General features: G+C 40.4%; 1 protein-coding gene across 1 annotated transcript; it reads left to right on the forward strand.

Moving 5' to 3' along the window:
- Positions 1 to 10,397: 10,397 nt before the first annotated feature.
- LOC149223891 (uncharacterized) lies at positions 10,398 to 10,901 on the forward strand. Its single transcript, XM_089388031.1, has one exon. The coding sequence runs from the start codon at positions 10,398 to 10,400 to the stop codon at positions 10,899 to 10,901; it is 504 nt and encodes a 167-aa protein (XP_089244157.1).
- The last annotated feature ends 12,854 nt before the right edge of the window (positions 10,902 to 23,755 follow it).

Here is a 23,755-nt window from a genome sequence, read left to right on the forward strand (position 1 = left end):
AGTGCCAATAGAATGGACGAAGTCGCGAAAGAAGGCCAAGGTGTCTAAATCAGATGGCGAACTGACCACTTTAACCGAGGGTGACCTAAATGACATAGGGGACACAGTTCGTGATGCTGTTTGGGATGCCATCGATGAGGCCATGTAAGAGCATCAGATTGTGTTGGAGGAGCTTCGTACACAGCTACAAGAACTTGGGATCCGGGTCGCGCCAACAGGCACTAGCACTACTCAGGGGGTTCTCGGTATGTCAGCTACTGAGCCATTGCTGAAGGCCCAAACAGCTCATACCATTGCGATTCTAGCAGGAGCATTGATCACCAAAAATGCGAAGGACCAAGTTGTGCTAGGACGGCTTACATGGCTAGGACTAAATGTGGCTGCCCTACCACAAGAAAGCTTGCACCAGCTCCAGGACAACGACACAATGGAGCTTCGCGCTCGGGAAGGCCATGCCGAATAGGTACTATGGGAACATAAAATTAATATAGAACAGCTACGCCTCCAATGGGACGAAGCAGTTGCATAGAATCAGCAAGTGGAGTAGCTAGTAGTGGAAGCCTGCTCGAGTGCCTCTGAATTGTAGATTGGGGCTGAGCTGCCTATTGGACCACGCATCCACAAGTTGGCTACTAGGTTCCGTAAAGCAAAGGAGGAGGCCGCAAGGATCCAGCTAGAGCTCAGTTTACAGATAGCAAAATTAAAACTGTAGGTTCAGCCTTCAACACCCCCAGAGGTCACTAAACAACGCAAAAATATCATTACCTCCGGGTGCGAGACGATCACACGTTTGATGAAGGAATGTACCGACCTGTTAACTCAGTTGATTGTTATGCTCACCTCACTCCAAGAAGATCCAACACTTCAGTGACTGGAAACTGAGGCAAGGGAGCTCCAGCAAGCCTATGATAATATCAGAGGAACCGTGTAGATGGTTTCTATTACGTAGTGCTTGGCTAAAATAAGGGAGGCCCAGGACCTGAAAATCCAAGCTGATGCGGCCAGACAAAAGGAAGAAGTGATTAAAGCCTGTCTCTAGCCATGGCTTGATGAGGCATTCGTGGTTTCGACCACCATAGAGCGCAAGGTAGCACACATGCAGACAAAATATGCAACCATGGAGACAACAGAAACAACGACTGATGTGTCAGCGACATGCATGGAACTGATACAGCGAATGATGGCAGAGTTTGCTGCAAGTACAAGCGAAGCGCAAAAGCTGCTAACCAACCTCTACGCGAAGATTATCACACCATCTAAGTGACTCGGGACGAGTCACAATGATTGTGTTGGGGGACTGTTGGGTAGCAGAAGCCCCACGTAATGGTCATGGGGCACAAAAGCCTAAAATTTTTGGTAGAGATAGGGTATATACTCCGCGGGATACACGGAGCGCGAATTATAATAAGTCAAGTCAAAGGGTTGTTCTCCTCAAAGATGATGTAAAGGAATGTAAGTTGAGTCGACCCGCCCATGGTCTGTGGACCATGGAAATGTATAAATAGAGCGAGGCTCTATGGTTAGAGATAGCTAGTTTTTGGATTATGAATGATCTGAATTGTAATGGGTTCATGAGCTAAGAAGTTTTGGAGCATCTGTAAGTCCGAGTCGAGGGTATTCGGTAGTGGATAGAGGCTCTGCAGCTGTGTGCGCGGACCCATGCAGATGAGTGCGCAGGGTAGATATGGATGTATCAGTGATAAAGTGGAAATAAAGATAAAGTTGATTTTGAAACATTGTGTTAATCTGAGTTATTGCGGATCTGGTTGATTTATGATTGATATTTCTATTGATTCTTTATGCACATGCTTATGTTCTAGGTTAATGCAAATATGTATCTCTGTTGAATGCGCGCATTGGTTATCTTGATTAAATGTTTTCTTAAAGACCATCACAAGTAGATCTGATCTATAATAACTCCTTAAGTAATTAGTATTGAGGAATAGCCCTGCCTTGAATTTGCGCGGAAGCAGAGCAGTGCGAGGCTGCAAAACAGTGTGCGAAACCTCCAAACCACATCTAGACATCCCAAGGGTGCGGAAACCTGGTTCCAACACCCTCCCCTGCTACCTCAGGTGACACATCAGTCCGTGCTTCGCGGGTTGTTGCTGAAAGGGTCGGTAGCTGCGGGATTTGTTTGGCTAAATAACTCTTCTGAACCTGGGTCAAGCCCATATAAGCCAACAGAAGTCATCACAAAACCCCAACAATCAAAGCGCGAGCATATGGTCATGGGAACTACTAAGCTGAGATTGGAAAAGGCATTGGGAGATCAATTTCAATAGGGTGAACGCTACCTTTCCCTTGAAAATTTCGCAACATCTACTACTGCAGAAGTGTCCTTCAGGTATGTGTGAAGTCAAAGGTTTTCACATTAAAGGCTTCAAATTATTGAACATCGGGAAGCCTAGTTGATGATCCCTATCCTATTGACCACAACTTTTGTATTCATTATTGCTTTCATTGCAACACCTCTAGTAGATATTGATGGTGTTCATAAGCCTATTTTTGGTTATCTTCTTTATCATGGAAATAATACTATCTCTGACGCCATTATTCCTACCTTCGAAACAATCGATTTTTACTTCTATCCTATGGGGGAAGTAGCTTTCGTCAATGAATGGCTACACAACAGGTACCTATGAGCCAATCATTCATGCTGTTGATGTAGTGTCCACACACCATGGGAATTCGATGGTCTATCATAGCCAGACACTCTATGATGGGTTTCATAGATACCCAACCTATGACAAGAAGTTTCATTCTGTTGTGGAAACTTGTAAGTAGTGGAAGAATTGTATTCAAGCCTACTATGACATGTTTCTCTCACATATTTGTCTAAGAGTTGAGAAGAATACTTTATTCAAACTAATTTGTTTGATCCTCTCCTTAAATTATCACCTCAAAGGAAGGCTTCAATCGTTTTTGTGAGGTGTGAGATTGATATCCTTCTACCAAAGACCAAAGGCATCTTTTATATCCTAGTTAGATTTATATTTTCCCTCATTTTTCTCATTTCCTTTTGTTATATGTATGTGTGGAGATGTAAATACCTTTTTTCTCCTAATTTATAGGAGGATCATGACATTTGAGGTGAGTAAGGAGGCCTAACCCCTTTTGATTTGTTTGCATATTATTTGATCTCTTTTCACATATTCTAATAACATTGTTTATCATAGATCTCACATAAATAAAATGATCCCAATAGACTAGATTATGATACCCTTTATACCAAAAAGTCGTCATTATGACAATCACAAAGAAATGTGCAAAGAAGTGCTTGGATAAGGGTCAATATACAAGAATGATGAATGCACTTCTTCCCATTAGGTTGCTAATTCTTGCATGCAATGGATTAGTTCCAACTATCAAAATGCAAATGAATTTCATAAAAACAAATAATTGTATAATAATAATAATAATATATCACAAAAAAATATGCACATGAATCCACTAGAGATGGCCATTCAAAGTTCACCAATCTAAGAGATCTTAAATAACTCTTGTTATGATTGGTTCTTGCATAAGTATATTTACAATTAAAAATTTTCATATAAAAAGATTATTTATAGAATTTTAATTAAAATACTAAAAATATCTATTATAAATATAAAATTTAAAACTTTATAAATAATAAATTATATATTTAGTACAATAATAAAAATCATTTATTACCCAAAAAAAATATGAAAAACTTAATTTGAACAATTAATAGTAAAGCATTATAACTCTGCCCATGCCGGTGATGCCCTTTAAGTTCCCTCTGAGAAAAAGCCATATTTAAACTTGATTTTTCTCAAACAAATCATTTGATTATGTAAATTTCAAATGCAAACATTATTTACGAGACAAAGTAGAAAACGACACCTTGTCGAAGGGCATTCCAAGACAACATTTGATTCCCTTTTCATGGCATTACAGACCCTTCAAGTTCGGATCTAGAGTTGCTACTGGTTGTTTGGTTTCTCTCGCTCCGCAAGGTATGCTCAATTGAACAGACTGGGAATTAACTGAATGGATTCTACTGGGTCATCTATGAAGGTAACTTGGATCAGCGGGAGCAATACCACACAATTTATGAAATATGGTTTTCGAAAATCGACCATGTCCACTGTGACCATGTCCAATGCATGGTAAGCGCATGACATGCTCTTGCTTCTAGCTATCTTCTCAGTTGTTACCCAATGCATGCTCTTGCGCCTGTCTCTTGCCTCTATCTCTCATAAGCACGTATAGGCTCGCTTTCTCAGACGCCCATGCAATCCCAGTGTATGTCACATAGTCCCCCTTACTATATATCCACTTTCTGTGCGGGGCTTTAGTTTTTATGCCAACCATCACTGGCTATAGTCTCATTGCCCTTTGAATCTATATTTTCTCCATCCTCTTTTGCTGGAAAGGTCCGGTTCCTCCCCCCGGCATACGTCTGGAAAGAGGTTTTAACAGGGTTGTAGACCTCTCTTCCATCATGCTTTAAGTTTTTGTGCTCCATCTGAAGGATTGTACCAGCATGTTCTGGAAAATATTTCGGAAACTAAAGGAACTCATAGTAATTTATAAACCCTGCACAGATTTCAGATTCAAAGTAGGACCATGGTGGTGCATTTTTGAAATGTACTGCTGTTGTTTAGTCTGTCATGATTCTTCACCAAGCTAACTAGACTCAAAGTGCTGGTGTGCTCCAGGACCCTCCATGAACTCTCGTTCTCAGGTTTCTCCCGTTACACAGAGACCTTGGTTTTCAGGCCCAGAAGTCCATTTCCACGGGACCGTCTTTTTTACAGTCTTTCCTAGATTTGGTTTTTCAAATTTCTTAGAGATTTGGGCTTGTCCTTCTGTAGTCCTGTCAAGATCTTGGAGGAATTAAAATATCTTACAGCTTGTCCCTTTCAGGACTATAGGCATGTGAGGTTAGGTCAGCTATAGTTAATTCTCCCGGCCTCAAGATCACTTCTTTTTCCGCGCCCTCTTTGATCCTTTGGTTTCATCTTTCTCGAGTCTTCTTTTGTGTCAGCTCAAGTGTCAGAAGTGACTTTATGCCCCTCCAGTGACATTTATTCCCTCCAGGCCTCATGTTCAGAATTGGTCAGAAGGGTGATTAATTCTGGTACCAAATCCCGATTTGGTAATCTTTCTAGGATATTGGGGCTTGTCTTTTGGAGGCGCATGGAAGAGGGTTCCGATGGGTCGGCCATGGAGGCTATGGTCAGGGTGGCAATACAGGCTGAGAAGGATTGGGGGAATGCCACGTTGGCAGATGGATGGCAGTCAACCTTGGACGACTTGGTAGTAAAGCCCGTGTCGTATGATGCTGACAGGGAAAAGGCGAGGGAGCCTTATCTACGGATTTCAAACAAAAAAGATGCGTCAGTGCAACAAGACTTTCTTGTTTGTGAACATGCAAACCGCTATAACAAGGCTCGAAATCCTGTTAAAACCTCTCCTCCGCCTCCTGCTTTAAAACTGGATAGCTCCCACTTGTCTGAAAGAATTGAAAGTCTCCAGAACCTGGCTTTGGTGGGTAGATGGTACTTCCCAGAGATGGATGACGCGGCGATGAGGAAATGGCTCGATGCACAGTGGAAACCACTGATTGGTTATACCCCCATAATCTCAAATTTAATGAAACAGTGGTACTGCTTCCACTTCTTGAAAGCCAGCGATGCAGAAGCTGTTATGAAGCGTCCATGGGTTTACAGAAGAAGTTTCCTTGCGATATACAGATGGTATATTGGTTTTGATCCCTTGAAAAACACTCCCTCTAACAATCTGATCTGGGTAAAACTCCCAAATCTTCCCCTGGAGTTGTGGTCAAAGGAAACTTTAGAAGAGATAGGGAATTCTATTGGCAGATTTATCTACGTCGACCCTTGGTGTCTGGGGGAAAAGGATAAGAGAATTGCGTGGATTCTCATTGAAAAACCCTATAGGGGGGGTTTCCTGACCATATGGAGATTGCATGGAGAGACTTAAGTATAATTCAAAGATTAGACTTTTGGGGCATCCCCTTCAGATGCTCGGCCTGTCACAGGACAGGTCATCTTATAAAGAATTGCTCTCGGAAACAGGCTCTAAAACGCAACTTTCATCATCATAAGCTCCGGACTGTTTCCCCCTTGATCTCCGAGAAAGAGGCTCCATCTCCCTCAATCAGTCCATCTCCGACGGAACTATTGGAAGGGCATGCTTTTGTCAATACAGGAATCAACGACAGTCTTTCTTCTCAGCGGATATCTCAGGATCTATCTCAGGGTTTTGGTTCTAAACATGAAGGCTCGGCAAAGGACGGTCCATCTGTTGTTTTCTCTCCATGTGCTCCCATCCCGGAACCATATGATGGTGCAGCTGTTCCTCCTCCGCCACCTTTTCAGTTCACCGTAGGCTCCCATCCCGTTATAATCTCTTCCTCCTCGCCGTCGCCTAGAAATTCCCACCCACCTCTTTCTAAAGGTAAAGAGCCTATGGATTTTGCTACTCCTTTAAAATCTCCTGTTCTATCTCCTACTAACCCTGTCGATAGCGACCTAGATTTTCTCCTCAATAGAAAATCTTTGGAATTGGAACCCCTGACTATTCATAAGCCGCGTGCTCCTTCTTCCCCATTCATAAGCCCTAACTCTGCTAAGAATATAACAGTAAGAAAGTCACACAAGGGTGGCAGTAGGCACTTTAGGGGCAGAACAATTGCTGCTGATGATGGAGTCCGGAATCTGTCCCTAGTTGATGTTCCCATTTCAGTCTCGACTGAACCACAGCCTCTTAGAGCAAGCATGGCTGGTGCATTGTCAAAATGACCTTTTTAATGTCCATGAACATTAGAGGCCTGGGAGCTGGCCCCAAATTTTTGGCGTTAAAAGATACTTTCTATTCAGTCCTCCCTAAAATCATACTAATTCAAGAAACAATGCACAGCAAGCAAGCATCCATATCTTACTTCAGGAAAATGTTTCCCTCTTGGTTCCTAGTTGCTTCGGAGGCCCAGGGTCTTTCAGGGGGACTGGCGGTCCTATGGGATCCTACATGGATCAGAGAAAAAGCATATAAGTGCTTTGCTGGCATCCTGATCTCTGCATCCATCAGAGGATATGAGCGCCCTATTAATATTTTAAATGTCTACGCTCCATATAAGAACAAAATCCCTTTTTGGGAAAAAAAATTTGACTCAGAAATTTTTGAGATTGATTCGCTGATGATTGCAGGTGATTTAAATTTGACACTCAGCTCAGAAGAGTGTTGGGGTAACTGCAGGAAGAGGGACCCGATTGCAGAGCGCATAAAGAATGAGCTAATGCTCAGGAATTTTGTAGACATAAGGCCATCGAAAATGATGCCCACTTGGGACAATGGGAGAGCGGAGAAGGCATACATTGCAAAAAGGATTGACAGGTTCATCGTCCATGCTAGCATCATCGATAATATGGGCATGCCTTTATTCTCAATAGGGAATGTATTTATCTCGGACCATAGGCCGATTTACCTCTCCTGGAGGGAAAAATGTTTCAGATCCGGATATCCTTTTAAATTCAACCGAATATGCCTGGAGGACCCTGGTTTCAATGAAATCGTAATCAAAACTTGGAAAGATCTCTCTGAAAAGAACTCGCCCCCTCCGTTTATGACATTCCGTGACAAGCTGTCTGCCACGAAAAAGGTTGTCAAAGAGTGGCAAAAAAAAAGAGACAGAGGGATAAAAATGCTCTCCAGGAAACTCAGAGAGAAATTGACAGCATTATCGAGTCCATGGATGCAAACTCCCCTCCTTTTAGTATGAGATGTCGATTGAGGGAGCTTGATCGAAAAAAACAAAGCCTTCTGAAGCAGGAAGAAGTCTCCTGGAGGCTTAAAAGCCGAGCTTTATGGCTCAATGAAGGGGACCGCAACACCAAGTTTTTCCACAAGTATGCTAACTCAAGGCGCGAGCGAAATTCAATATGGAAAATAAAGGATAGTCAGGGAGGATTTCTATTCTCACAACAAGATATATCAGAGGAAGCAGTCAGGCATTTTGAAAGACAATATAAACGAGGTGGGGGATGCGGTTTCCATGACATCCTATGGGGTATAGATCTGGCACCTCAAATGTTTGATGAGGAAACAAATAACAGCCTCTTTAACCCCATTTCAGAGGAAGAGCTGCTTGGAGTAATGAAATCCATTAAAAAAGATAAGTGTCCAGGCCCGGATGGCTGGACAATTGATTTTTTTCTTCACTTTTTCGAAATCATCAAACATGATCTGCTCAGGATGGTGGAAGCTTCAAGGATATCCGACAGTATTCACCAGCTTACATCCTCCACTCAGATAGCCCTTATCCCCAAAAAAGAGGAAGCAGAGTCTTTTCTAGATTTCAGGCCAATCTCCTTATGCAATATATCTTTCAAGATCATAACAAAAATTATTGCAGAAAGGATAAAAGCGACCTTAGCAAAGTTCATTACAAAGGATCAACATGCATTCTTAAAGGGAAGGAACATTTTAGATGCAGTCGCAATCACTCAAGAATGCCTGTTCTCAATGTTTCAAAAAAAGACGAACGCTGCCATCCTCAAAATTGATCTACAAAAAGCTTTTGATTCCTTAGATTGGGGGTTCTTAAGGTGTTTATTAGCAAAAATTGGCTTACATCCAAATGCCATCAGATGGATCATGGCATGCGTCGAAAATGTTCATTACGCTGTCATTATTAATGGGATGCCATCTCCCTTTTTCCGTGCTGAAAGAGGGTTGCGCCAAGGATGCCCCCTCTCCCCGCTCTTGTTCATCCTGGCTATGAACACTCTCAGTCTTCATTTAAATAAGGCGGTGTCGGAAAACAAGTGCAAGCCTGTAAAAATTTGCAGGAATATTTTCTTATCGCATAATTTATTTGTTGACGATGTGCTTATCTTTGCTATGCTCTGCAGGATATCTTGGATTTGCCTCAATGACATCCTGAACAGATTCCAATTTGCTACAGGGTTGCATATAAATAGTGCAAAATCAACTCTTTTCCACAACGATACCGACATGGACATGGTGAAGTGGATCTCGGAGCAGTTTGGTATAGAGGCGAGATCGATTAAGGATGGCATAAAATATTTAGGCTTCCAGCTAAAAGCCAAAGGGTACTCTAAATCAGATTGGCTGTGGCTTACTGACAGGTATTACAAAAAAAAATTTGCCTGGGAAAATAGATTCCTTTCTCTGGCGGGCAGAATTGTTCTTACTCAAGCTGTTTTAATGCAATTGGCTGTTTATTGGGCTCACATTTTTTTCCTCCCTGCTAGTATCATTCACGAAATAAACAGGGTCACTGCAAATTTCTTATGGGGTGGTAAATCTTCACAGAGCAAATTTCACCTCTCAAAACTAGAAAAGATAGCCATGCCCAAGAGCTCAGGCGGCTGGGGTTTACTGGACCTGAGGTCTTTCGGAAACGCTCTCCTGTGCAAATCGTTGTGGAGAGGCATGTTTGGAGATGGGCCGTGGAGTTTTACCATCAAAAATAAGTATATGAAAGGAAAATCCCTGGCGCATTGGTACAGGCAAGGCAGGATTGGAATATCTTACGGGTCAGCCATATGGCTCAGCTTCCGCAAGGTTGAACAATATTTCATAAAGAATTTGAATTGGTCCCTACAGTCGGGCAGCAGTATCTTCATTGGCGTAGACTCCCTATGGAATGGCCGGGAAAGTATTACCATCCCCCAAAACCTCCTGTTTTTCTTCCACAGGCTTGGCATTTTCACCTGGGATAAGCTTATTGCTGCCTGGCGTGGTCCTGTTCCTCTTTGGAAAGAGGCCAGCGACCTTGGCTTGCCTACGCCTTTGGCTACGCTTTGGAATCACGTCACGGTGGCGTTGAGGGGCTGCGGCTTTCATAGATCTATGCAGGATGACCAGCTGTTATGGCGACTGCCTAAAGCTAGCCTGTCGGTTCGGGTTAAAGACATTTACTTAGACTTAATTATGCAAAAGCCCTGTCACGCAAGAACAAAGTTCCCTGCGATTTTCCTAAATCTATTTTCTTCTCCTGGATGGTTTTCCACAATAGGAATCTGATGTGGGATAACCTGAGAAAAAGAATGTGGCACGGTCCGAGTAGATGCATGATGTGTGAGGCAGAAGAAGAATCCAATCTCCACAGCTTTTTTAATTGCAGCGCTTTCTCGCAAATCTGGCACGCCCTGGCTCTTCTATATGGTTTTCCTCATATTGTTTTCGACTCAATCCAATCTGCTTTTCAATGGTGGTCTGGACAAAGGGATCAATGGAGGCCGTTCCTTATCATCGTGTTGTGGTCCGCTTGGAGGTGGAGAAATAACAAGATTTTTAATGAATCAAAACTCCCTCTCAAATCTATCCTGCAACACATCATCTCCACTTATGACACTGTGCCTAAAAAGCTGCCCGGTATGATGAGACGCAACAGAGAAGTGAACGATGTTTGTCTTGCAGGATTCCCGAGAGCCTTCTTTGACGGTGCTGAGCAGCAAAACAACTGTGGATGTGGTTTTCACATACTGATGGACGAGGAGCTTCAATATTTTATCTCTTGGCACAGTGGAAAGGGCACAAACAGTTTGGCTGAAGCAAGGGCTCTAGCGGGCCTACTTGCTTTCTGCATCTTTTATGATATTCAGTCTATTTCGATCTTTGGCGACTCCAAATCTATGATTGATCTTGTCAAAGGATCCTGCAATTTATTGGCCCCTCATCTGGCTGGTTGGGTGGACAGAATCAAGTTCTTTTGGGGTCTCTTGAGGGATTGCTCCATACACCACATTTTCCGTGCTCAGAATCAGCAAGCGGACAGACTGTCGAAGGAGGGCCTGCTACTTGAACCTGGCGCTTGGTCCATGAAGGTTATATATGGAGATTTCTCATGCTTTATCCAGGATTTCTCTATTCCCGGTTTATGATTGTCCCTCCCCCTCTCTAGTTTCTCCCTTCTGTTCTTAATACTAGTATATATTCTGGTGTTTTAGGATGTCAATCTGCCATGATTCTAGTTCTATATGCTTTTCTCATAGATGATGTATATGTTTTTCTTTTGCTCTGCTTACTGTTTCCTTCTTGAACAACACTGACGGTCCTTTGTTGACTGTCCCTATCATGATCATGATCTCACAGCTTCAAAGGGCTGTTTTTTTTTTTGTAACTATCTAGTTTTATTATATATCCTCTATATAATACAATATCACTTTTTCTCTCTCGCTGAAAAACTTTTGCCATGCCCCCAAAAAATGGTTTCTAATGATAAATTAAAAATGTTGGGCCAAAAAAAACCTATATTGTAAATAAAAAATTATATATTACAATAAGCAATGGGTTATAGTACTAACGGATTATGTATCCTAAACCTTAAAAAATAAAAAATAAAGTTTATAATATTAAAAAAATATTACCATACCATATACGCAAATAATGAGATTCAAGCAACTTTTAGGACTTAACCAAAACCAACCCAAACCAAGAAAATTAAAATTTAAGTGGTTGGGCTAAAAGGTTAACGAAATTTAAGTGGGAAGTTAACAGACATTTAAGCATCTTCAGTAGGGGTTTATAAAAACCATTTTCTTCCATGTTCAGCGCTGATAATGCACCTCAGGAGCCCCAACAATGAGAAGAGAGGCGGGGCAGAGGTGTTTTTCAACATTTGCAAGGAGAAACACCTGGATGCTCTGGCCTTGAAGCTCGTTCATGTCCAGCGTGTGCATGTCAAAATCTGGGCTATGGCTGCGATTCTCATGAGGAGCCATGATTGACTGTGCCCACACAGACTGCCATCAAAATAGAGAAAAAACCAGTGGGGAATCTAGGGATTATGCATAATTTGTAAGGGACAGTGATGCAGATCTGGGTCGTTATGTCCCTGCGATTATGCTAATAGAGATGGATGTACCTAATGAAAAATCATTTCCAATTGTTATGAATGTGAGATCACAAAATCTGTAGGAAAACGAACAAGAATTATTACATCAAAAAAATCATTGTCATCAGTTGGTGCAGCAAATGTGCAACAAACATAGAGGCAAAGGTAACATAACAGTGAAGCATGGGAACTGAAGAACGAGGCAAATGGTTAATTCATACTAAGATCATTTTGGGCTGAAAATACCAGATGCTAGATACCGGAGGGATCTTCTAGCCTCTGCTGCAACTAGGGTACAAAGGGTTTAAGATTCATGAAGAAATCAATTTGAAGTTGTTGCGGCCGAGCTAAATTTGCAGAAAAATGGTGAAGATTCGCATGAATACTGCCGATGTGGCAGCTCAAGTGAAATGCCTCCGAAAACTCATTGGAATGCATTGTTCGAATGTCTATGATTTTTCGCCCAAGGTATATTGTTTGCAATTTTCTTATTTCCACATTTCCACGTTTCTGGCCGAAACAAGGAGGATGAATTTTAAATTGTGGGAATTTATTCTCATGGTTGTCATGTCCTCCTTTAATTCATTGTTATCAGGAATCTGAGCAATATAATTTTTAACTTTAAAGCCTTGATTGTGTTAATCCCTGGTGTGTCTCACCGTCTCAGTGTAGTGGCTTGCTGCTGCTGACTGGGAATAGAGGGCTTCTTACTGGAAGGACAGGCTCTGTCCCATGATCTTTTTGAAATAACTATTCTTTATAAAATTGATTGTAAACAGTGAAACTTGGTAGGGTGCAGAATGGCTGAAAACCCTACTGGATATTTTATTGCCATAGATAGCTTACCAAAAATGGGATGATGGTTAACGTTCTTTGGAAAAACTGCTCTAAATTAATTGTGCATGTAAATTATTTGTTGTGACTACCGATAAGGCAAGGTTTGAGGCCGAATTAAGCTGCGCATGAGAGCGTATTTATTGAGAGAAGATGTATCTTTCAGCAAAGGTAGCCAATGTGCACATCAGAGTTGAGCGTCAGTTAGCTCATGAAGTTACATGCATGTTCATGGTAGCCATGATGTAATCCATGTGCTTCGTCCTTATGGGGAGAGAGATTCAGAGGATGTACTTAGGGGCATTAAATAACGCATAGACTTGGAAATAAGGTTTCCCAAAAATTAGGCCATTTAACCAGTAGTCAAGTGCCAAGTGTCTCCATTCCTTGTATAATTCATTACTTGCCATTTTTCTTAATCTGGCTGTCTTGTCTATCAATGATGAAAGGAAACACTGAGTTTTGGACCATGAAAGGTTCAAGACATTGTCCAGATGACCTTCAAGAGAAAAGAATGGCTTTTCTGAAAGCAAAAATACACTTTCTGGCAACAAAACACAGTCCATTGTCAAGCTCTTTCTACCAGAGGTGACATTTGCTCTTTTCTTTTTATCTACATGGATTTCAGTATGCAAGGATAGCAACTCTGGTGAAACATTGATTGTAACATAGGCATTGGAGAGAATGTCATCTGATTCTATATGAATCAAAAGAAGGTGCCCAGAAAACTTTGATGTCTCTTCACTGCCTTTAATCCAACGCCAACATCACAGAGCTCTAATTCTGTCCTGAATCTGGCTTTCCTCTGCCTTTTAGTTTACAATTTGACATTCGTTGTTGTCTAGATCTATTGAATGCAAACTAAGGCTGTCAGCAGTCACAAAAAAATCAGAAAAATCATCATGATAAAGGGAAAAGTATTATGTACTTGACCACAAAGATCTTCAACAGTCATGATAGATTTTTCCTCTATGTTTGCTTCAAAATACCCCTTGTGTCCAAGAATGTGTTCATGGTCTCCATCATATGCATTTACAGTTTTGTTATGTTCACCCTTTTGAGAATTAAGGTTGCTGTTGGACTCATTTATTATCCTCCTTTTGAGAATTAAGGTAGCTGTTGGACTCATTTATTGTCAAATCAAAATAACCCTAGTTCTTCTTTTACTCTAGGGCACTGATCAAAATCCTTTTTACAGTAACAAGAAAAGAGAGGATCTCTAATATTTTCTTTCCAAGAGCAGATTTGACTTCCTTTCTGTCATAGTTACCTTACAGGTTCTGAAATTCACAGCTGCCCTTGTCCCTTATTTATGTGTTTGTCATCCACCTGTATAAGAAATGTTTGGTTAATGCCAGGACTGTGGTCTGAACCTAAGGGTTTGACCTCATTCATTTCCAATCTGCCAGGTTCAGATTATTTAATGGAGCCAGCATTATCTTCATGGCATGTCAAGACATCTTGCTCTAAGGTTGTTTCTTCTACATCTTTGTTATCTTCATTGTTGTTGCCACAACGATGTCCTTTTGGAACAGTAGAAACATCATTATATTTTGGAAAGAACTACCATCCTTTCTCCTTGATCAAGATTGGGATTATCTTCAGGGGGTTTAGATGTGCTTTTGATTATATCACAAGACCACAGTGAGAGCAATGGAAGATTATTTCCATGGTTATTGAATTTCATAACAGATGTTCAGTGTTGCTCCTTGAACGCTATGCATTAAACCAAATATTTTCCCTTTTGAGAGCATATTGTAAGAGTAAATTATAGGAGTTGAACGATGCCCAGAAAATTTGTGTGCATGACTGCCTTGATAGCTTTAGGATCCCTTATTCAGCTTGATATTTATTTTTGGACATTGTTACCCAACCATGTCTCACTGCTCTTTGGCCCTTAGATGCTGAAATTTATGTATATCATGATTTATAACCTGATATATACAACATTTCCAAAGAACGAGATGTAACAAATTAAGGGCTTTGAAACCTTTCAAATCTGTATTATGGAATTTCTAGAACTTTCAAATTAAGGGCATTTTAAACCTTTCAAATCTTTCCCGGTACTCTGACATCTACTGCAGGCACATTGTGTTGGCATTATGAGATAAGTGTTGTCCTTGATGGCAAACCTTACTGATGACAAATCATAGTACAGAAGGTCAGCAGCAAGGAATTGATGATCAGACTATAAGAAGAAGAGAAAGTTCATACACGCAGGTTGGCTTCATTAAAAGCGCGTGTATGTGGAAAACTCATTTTGGTCCATGGCGGTTAGTCCTTGGAAGTTGTGCCTATGGTTTTGGACCTTTGTGTCTCGACGGACGTGTTGATCCCTAGTTTTAAAGTTGATGGTATTGGATTTCTATGGTTGTGGCCCTTGGTATTGAACAAGGCCTAAGGCTATATAAGGAGAAGGAAATCATTAGGCAAGTGCATCTGAAATGTCTTGAATATCTGATGAAGCATTAGATCCAGTATACAGGGTTATGGGTTGATGATGCATTGCTTGATCTGAGCTAAGGAGAGATCTCATCGGTTGATGGAGAACTAGATCTAAGGAGAGATCAGGATCAAATGGTTTGAAATGAACTATCTTTATGATGCTTATTATAGATCTACATACTGGCGCATGTATTGTTCTATAAGTATTATGAGTATGACTGATGTCTGGTACAGCTGCAAGTTATGAGAAATTATTTTTAGATCTGTACGCGGTTTGGCTTTGATAACAGTAGCGTGTACACGCGGGTTCACTTAAATGAAGTAGCGTATATGTTTCTGAGTATGAAATTGAAAAGTTTGATTGATCTGATAATACTGATTCACCCCCCCCCTCTCAGTATTATTTCCAACAATTGGTATCAGAGCAGGTCCTTTGGTAGAAGCTTGATCGCTTGAAGGAGATCCGTGGAACAATGGGAAAGAAGCTTAAGAAGAAAACTCATAAGAAGAAGAAGACATCTCAGAAGATCTATGACAGTGGAAGAGTCGATTGGGGATTAGGTATAAGAAGTTCTTCAGATTCAGAATCAGATTCAGAATCATTATCAGGTATGAATGTGTTATCCTCTGATGTTCCTGCTATATTTCCTTGTGAAAGTGATGGAAGTGATAGTGAAACTACTGAACATGCCTTTATGGGTGAGCAAGAAAAGTGTCAAATAGAGGCAATGTTTAGAAGGTTTGCAGACAAAGTTAAAGATCAACAAGATCTATTGAACAAAAGGGAAGAAGAAGTTACCAAACTAAAGGCCCAACTAGAAGAAGGAAACAAGGTAAGAAAGCTTCTCAAGGACAAGGAAGACCAATGTCAAAAATTGCAGCATGAAGTGACATCATTAAGAAAAGAAGTCAATGAAAGAAGCACAACCATCAAGAAACTCAAAGATAGATCCAGCTACTATGAAAATCTTGAAGCTACAATCCCCTCACTAAAAGGAGATCTTGAAGAATCAAAGAAGCAGAATACAGATCTACTCCAAGCTATTGCAAAACAAGAAAACGAAGTCACCAGCTTAAAATCTCAACTGGAATGTGCCTTCCAAGTTCGTCAAATGCAGCAGGATCTGTATGAAGAACAAGAAAAAGAAACTCTCAAACTAAGGGAACAAATGGAAGAAGGAAGGAAAGCTGAAGAAGTTTTGAAAAGGAAATCTCTTGAAAAGGAAGAACAGCTTCAGGTTGAGGTAAATATCTTGAAAGGTAAACTAGAAGAAAAGGATAAGCTTTTACGATTTCAAGATAGCTCTAAAGTATTGGATGATATTCTTAGTAGTCAAAGGTCCCCTGCTATAAAGACTGGTCTTGGTTTCCATGAATCTGTTGAAGGTGAATCTAGTTCACAAGGTGAGGCAAGAAACTCTAAAGAGAAAACCAAAATGATCAACAAGGAGATGAAAGGTCAATCTCATCATCAACCAAGGAAAGAAAGTCTTCAAAGAAAATCTTTTACTCCTCCTATGAATAATGTTGAATGTTATGTATGTCATAATCTTGGACATGTTGCAGCTAGATGTAGAAGAAGAAGAGTTCAAGACTATTATGCGGACAGGTCATCTCAATCAAGGTACTTTAATGGATATTGCTTTGCTTGCAATATGTATGGTCACAAAGCTGCTGATTGCTACAGGAGGAATATGAAACATGTAAGATGTTATACATGTAACAAGCCTGGACATATAGCAAAGGAATGCAGGAACAAAGGATGGACATCACACCAAAAGGAGAAAACCTCATCACACTTGAAGATATGGAGGAAGAAGGAAGTACAGTCAGCACAATGTACTGAGACACAGCACAGCATAGACATATCAGACTCAGGGGGAGCTGAAAGTGTAAAACTCCAGTGTTCTGAATCTCATACGCAAGTTCCTTAAAGGGAAGTCGCGTATATACGCGAGTTAGACACTGCCAAGTCGCGTATATGTCAGTCTGAGGAAAAGCAGTGGGGACAGGATCAGAAAAAGGATCTGATATGATTCAGTCTGTTATTTGCTCTATTGGTTGCAGTCTGCTGAGGATGTGTGGAAATGTTTTGTTACTTGTATGATGTCTAGAAGTGTTTTTGATCCTAACTTGAGGATGATGATGTTTTGATGCTTATTGCTGATATATGCATGATCAGATCTAACAGATGGCACTGGTTGAGGGGGAGCATATGCCTTTAGTAATTTATTGTTGGCATTATGGTTTATAATCCTTGGTGATGATTCTTATATGGCTAAATGATATATCTTGCTATGATGTGGTTATGAGTTGTCTATGATAAACTCTCATATGATTCTTGAAGATACATAGAAGATGTTCAGATCAGATTTATGGTTGATTCTTTGATGATGCATGTATGGTGCTTACATGGTGATCTTCATAAGAACAAGGAGAAGTACAAAGCTTGAATACACATCTTCCTCACTTGATGATGAGTCACTTATATACTGCTGTTGTCATATGCATGAAGATCATACAGTTATGATGCAGGCACTCTTGTGGATAAGGATTGTTGCTGTTGACGATATCAAGAAGTTTTGTCAAATGAGCTTGAGCTCAAGATGCATAATGCTGATACATGGATGACTACTCAAAGTTGCTTTATTGGAGACATGGTGATGAGTTCTTATCTATATGATGATAGGTTGATCCTTACATATGTTAATTGATGCAGATGTTCCCAAGTAATGATACTTGGATCATGTAGAGCTTGATGAAATGGCTATGGTGGTTTCACACATGATAGAATGTGAATGACTCTGAATTCTGTTCAAAGGGATGAATTGATGCAGACATACCTTGTTATAGGTTGATGACCTATTCTCTACAGGACATTTACAGGTTGCTGATATGGAAATTTGTGTACGCGTGTTGTTTAAAGGATATCCGCGTGCATACGCCGTTTTACAAGGGGATAGTCGCGTATATGGTGTACGCGTGTTGCGTAAGGGATATCCGCGTATATACGCTTATTTATGTGTATACAGACGCGTATATGGAGTTTTGAAGAAAATCAGCAGGGACAGATGTTGGTTGCAGAAAGTCTGATATGGGTCTGACAGAGATCATCTGGCATAGGTTCAGGGGGAGCAGATAATCTTCCAATGATGCATTGTTGGCATTATCTTAAAGCTTTTGGTTCTAGTTCACATTTGTTGTTGGTTTCAAGTGGAACAAAGGCGAAATTGGTTGCTGATCTGAATGGTGATTATCAGATGCTGATAGTAACTTTCATAAATCTTGGTCTTTCGTCTCTATGTCATATATCTCTTTTGTGGTATCTCTTTCATGGTGTCAAGGTCATGTAACGGCCTATTTTGGTTTCCCCACTATGCCTGGGATGATTGATGCAATGTGTTTGGTTGTCAGATGTAAATTTTTGATGTATCCCCACTTGGTTGGGTGGATGAGTCATTTTCTTGTTTATCCTCACTTAGTTGAGAGATGGATGTATGTATGAGTCCTAAGTGATAGGAAGGTCTTTTATGATGTATAGAGTCATGTTCTTCTTGAAGAACATCTTTTGTAGACCTTGCTTACAGTCAGGGAGAGCATGATCAGCACACTTCAGCAAGAACAGAGATTCAGCATGTACTCAGAGGGAGCATGGACAGATTGGTACACCTTGGCATATACAAAGGGGGAGATTATTCAGAGATTTCAGCAAGTACTCAGGGGGAGTATGGACAGTGGAATGATTCAGCAAAGGAAGAGAATATCTTGGTCCACCCTTTGCCCTTGATGTCAAAGGGGGAGAGTGATTTGGTGTTGTTGCCATCAAGTCCAAAGGGGGAGATTGTTGGCATTATGATGCATGTGTTGTACTTGATGGCAACCCTCTCATAGAAGAATATCTCACTTATGTATAACTGGGTGAATCTTCAGAAGAGATATCAGATGTGACTGATGGAGGACAGCTCAAAGGAATCAGATGATGAATCTTCAGAAGAGATATCAGATGTGACTGATGGAGGACAGCTCAAAGGAATCAGATGATAGTTCTAAGTGTGACAAGTTAGCTTTGCCATCAAGTCCAAAGGGGGAGATTGTTGGCATTATGAGATAAGTGTTGTCCTTGATGGCAAACCTTACTGATGACAAATCATAGTACAGAAGGTCAGCAGCAAGGAATTGATGATCAGACTATAAGAAGAAGAGAAAGTTCATACACGCAGGTTGGCTTCATTAAAAGTGCGTGTATGTGGAAAACTCAGTTTGGTCCATGGCGGTTAGTCCTTGGAAGTTGTGCCTATGGTTTTGGACCTTTGTGTCTCGACGGACGTGTTGATCCCTAGTTTTAAAGTTGATGGTATTGGATTTCTATGGTTGTGGCCCTTGGTATTGAACAAGGCCTAAGGCTATATAAGGAGAAGGAAATCATTAGGCAAGTGCATCTGAAATGTCTTGAATATCTGATGAAGCATTAGATCCAGTATACAGGGTTATGGGTTGATGATGCATTGCTTGATCTGAGCTAAGGAGAGATCTCACCGGTTGATGGAGAACTAGATCTAAGGAGAGATCGGGATCAAATGGTTTGAAATGAACTATCTTTATGATGCTTATTATAGATCTACATACTGACGCATGTATTGTTCTATAAGTATTATGAGTATGACTGATGTCTGGTACAGCTGCAAGTTATGAGAAATTATTTTTAGATCTGTACGCGGTTTGGCTTTGATAACAGTAGCGTGTACACGCGGGTTCACTTAAATGAAGTAGCGTATATGTTTCTGAGTATGAAATTGAAAAGTTTGATTGATCTGATAATACTGATTCACCCCCCCCCCTCTCAGTATTATTTCCAACACATTGTTTATTCATTCCATCTCATTTTGTTTGCTTATGATCTTCTCCCCAGGATGATTTTAACATATCTCTTGAAATGCAGGCTAATCCCCTTCCTATTTGTCGTTTTTCCTTTTCTTCAATGCATATTGGAGCCCCTCAGCTTTGTCATCATCCTTTGGATCTGGAAAAGAACCATTGTTATACCTCACACCAACTTGTTATTCATTTCATGTGTGTTTATTCTGATTCACTGTTTTTTGAAATGGTTTGTATGATCTTGAAATGACAAACGATTTTATTTTGGATTCTAAAATTTCTCAGACAGAATCTGATGGTAGGAATTATTTTCTGAATGACAATCGATTTGTTTTAAATTCTAAAATGGTCCAAACAGAGTTTCGCCCATGAATGTTTGAAGTTTGAACATTTCTTGCCACAATCCGATTTTCTCCTCACCCTCTTCACCGGGAATGACACAGACCAGACTCGGATTCTGAAATAGTCTCGAATAAATGAGTCCACGCACGATCGATTCTGCTTGCGAACACTTGGCGTTGTAGAATCCAACCGACAGGCTGTTTTGCGCCAATGTAGGTCGTAGAAACGCCAAAAACAGGAGAGAATTCACGATTCTGAGTGCCATTATAATCAAATCCTTCGATGTCATTGCAGCACAGAAGATTAATATCTCTTCTATTTCTTAGCGAAAACCCAACAGTGCTAATGGTGAGCAGTCTCGTTATTAGAACAGCTGGTCTATAAACCAGGGAGAGTTTGGCACCCGATTAGAGAATGAGCTGTACATATTCTGGGCATAAACGAATTTATAAAAACTCTACCATTGCCGTGTGGGTCCATTATTTCATTATTAATGGAACTGTGAAGCTGGAATGTAGTGTTACACTAAATCAATCTTTTCGTTCAGAAATTTGATATTCACGCAATATCTAAGAGCTCAAGGTTCTTCATAAACTCGATCTTAACCTTAATCCGATTCGGGTTATCCGAAGGTTCAGCAATAAAGTCAATCGTTGATTGTTGACTTTGTAGCTAGGATCTTCCATAACAAGAACATTCGAGTTATCCGAAAGTTCCGCAATAAAGTTAATTGTTAATTGTTGACTTTGTAGCTAGGATCTTCCATAACAAGAACATTGGCTGTCTCTCCGTTCTCCCATAACTAGAATGTACAATTGATATAGGGATAACAAATAAAGTTCAATCCAACGATTGAAGTCTCTAATTGTCGACTTTGTAGCTAGGATCTTCCATAACCAGAACATTGACTGTCTCTAGGTTCTCCCGTAACCAAAATGTACGATCGATATAGCGATAACAAATAAAGTTCAACCCGATTATTGAAGTCTCTAATTGTTGACTTTATAGCTAGGATCTTCCATAACTAGAACATCGACTGCCTCTAAGTTCTCCCATAACTAGAATGTACAATCGCTATAGGGATAACAACTAAAGTTCAACCCAATGATTGAAGTCTCTAAGTGGTCATTGTTTTGCTGTATATGACACAAAATTGTTCTAGGACTTCATGGCAAGATTTGGAATGTTATTCACAATATCCCCATTCTTAGTGTGTTGCGAATAAGCAGTGCAAAATCTAGAATAAACTCTTACCCTCTTATGTTGGAAAAAACCAGGCTTCCATTTCATAATGCTCAAATTTCATAACAGATTCTCAGTGTTCCTCCTTGAACCTTGTGCATTAAACCAAACAACCTTGTCTGACCGTTCTTTGGTCCTCATTAGGTAGATAGGTAGTCATTCATGGCCAAATGGGTTTAATCAATTCAGGAGCAATAGTTAGGTGCAATAGTTAAGCACACATATATGTTTAATTAATATCTTGGTGTAGTTGTTAATTGTTGTCAAGTTTTTTATGGCAAGCCTTCTATGTATCCATTGGATGTATTGTTTTTCCATGGCATTGGAGATCTAAGTTAGGGTCTTAGAATTACTGACACTACCAATCCAAATACCACAACCAACTACTTTACACAACGGAATATAAACATGAGTAAATAAAAAACGTGCACAAATATACAACTTTTTACAATTTTCAATAACCCAACTTTGCTATATTAACACACTGTAATACAACTGTCTAGGGCTCTCATACCAGGGATAATAACCCTCATACATCCACTTATATAAGACTACCACTGGGACTTGGTGTCAACAACTATGACAACCAAATTGTTGGAACAAGACACATTGATCGTCTAGCTAATGTAGCGTGCTCTCTCAACTCCTCTTAGTCGTATCTTGAACACACATGGCTTGTCCTTTGGCTCTCAATCTGTAGCAATACCAACCTGCCTCTATCAATGAACCAATTCCTTTAAGTCACTAAAAATGGATACAATCTTCCCTCTAGTTGATCATTCATCCAGCAATGCATCAACACATAGGGTCTTCTTGCAATTTGTTCACAACTCTGTTTGTGAAAAACTCTAAACTGCCCGTACTGGTCGTCATCTCCTTTGGGACTTCTTGCCCACTAGCTGCTCCTTAGTCCTTCAAGGACACAAATATTAGGGACTTCTTCCCACTAGTGCTTTCTTGTGTTGCTTGATGAAGACACACTTAAGGCATGGAGGGTTGTAACCTATCACCAACAATGAACTTGGGCTAGTCAAACAACTCCCTTTGACCTCCTTTTTTTGTCCTTCAAAGATCAAACCTGAGCTTTTTCAATTCTGCCTCTTCTAACAATCTTGTTAATCCTTCAAGGGGTTGTACTTAGGGCTTGGAACAAGTCACTACAACCCTCCTACAAACTACTGTCCCAACTTTTGTCCTAAACTAGGACCTCCCATCCACTAACAAAACATCAATTCAAAAAGGGAAAACATACCTTGTTCCTCAGAATACTTCTGCCCTTTTTAACCTCGACTTTTGTGCACAAATATGATATTTTCAGCCTGCTATTAGGGCTGACTATAACTAGGATTACAGTCCCAAACTTGACCTCAAATCTCCTTAATCTTCTATGGCTAGCCTTCCTCTACAAGTATGCCTCCTTCGCTGACCTTTGTGACACCTTCTTGCCTTCTTGTTTATCCTTTAGGCCTCTCCAAAAGTCATCTATAGGTCTGTGGTTGTCACTAGGGCATACTACAAAGAATTCAGACCTATGCCATGAAGAGAACCAACCCTAATTCTTGGCACAAAAATTCCTCTTCCTCGTTGGCTTATCCTTGCTCAAACTTGGCCCAAACACCTATGATAAATCATCCCAAAACAAACCTTAATCTCCCTTCGTGTGGACTCCTAGAGCTTGGTTGCCTCATAGGTGATCAACCTTTGATGCTTGTTATTTGGATGTATCAAAATGAGACATCGACATCTTCTATTTATACCTTCCCTTATAGTGGCGTCCAACCCATTAAGAGGGGCACCTTATACTAAGGCTGACTTGATCTTGAGACAAATTCTCCCACACAAAACATTCAAAAATTAATATCTCCATTTCTAAAAGGCATCTCTTGGTGCTACGAGTGACTCCTTGCTCCTTTAAGGATGCACTGCATTCTCCAAGTGCCAACTGTCCAAATATCTTTGTGGTTTTTGCCTCATGTCATTAGGTGCAAAACCCAAACCTTGGGTTCTTAACCTACAAGTGACCTTATGAAGCCAATTCCTCCACAACCCTCTAGCTTAGGGCTTGGAGTACCTCCCAAGCTACAAATCTCAACAGGAAGTTCCATGGGATATGCATGGTTTCATTTTTTCTATATAATTGCATACATTTACTCATAAACATAG

The sequence above is a fragment of the Pinus tabuliformis genome, chromosome Q (assembly GCF_031772625.1).
Source record: "Pinus tabuliformis cultivar Carrire ecotype Pingquan chromosome Q, CPIR1, whole genome shotgun sequence".
Taxonomy (NCBI): domain Eukaryota; kingdom Viridiplantae; phylum Streptophyta; class Pinopsida; order Pinales; family Pinaceae; genus Pinus; species Pinus tabuliformis.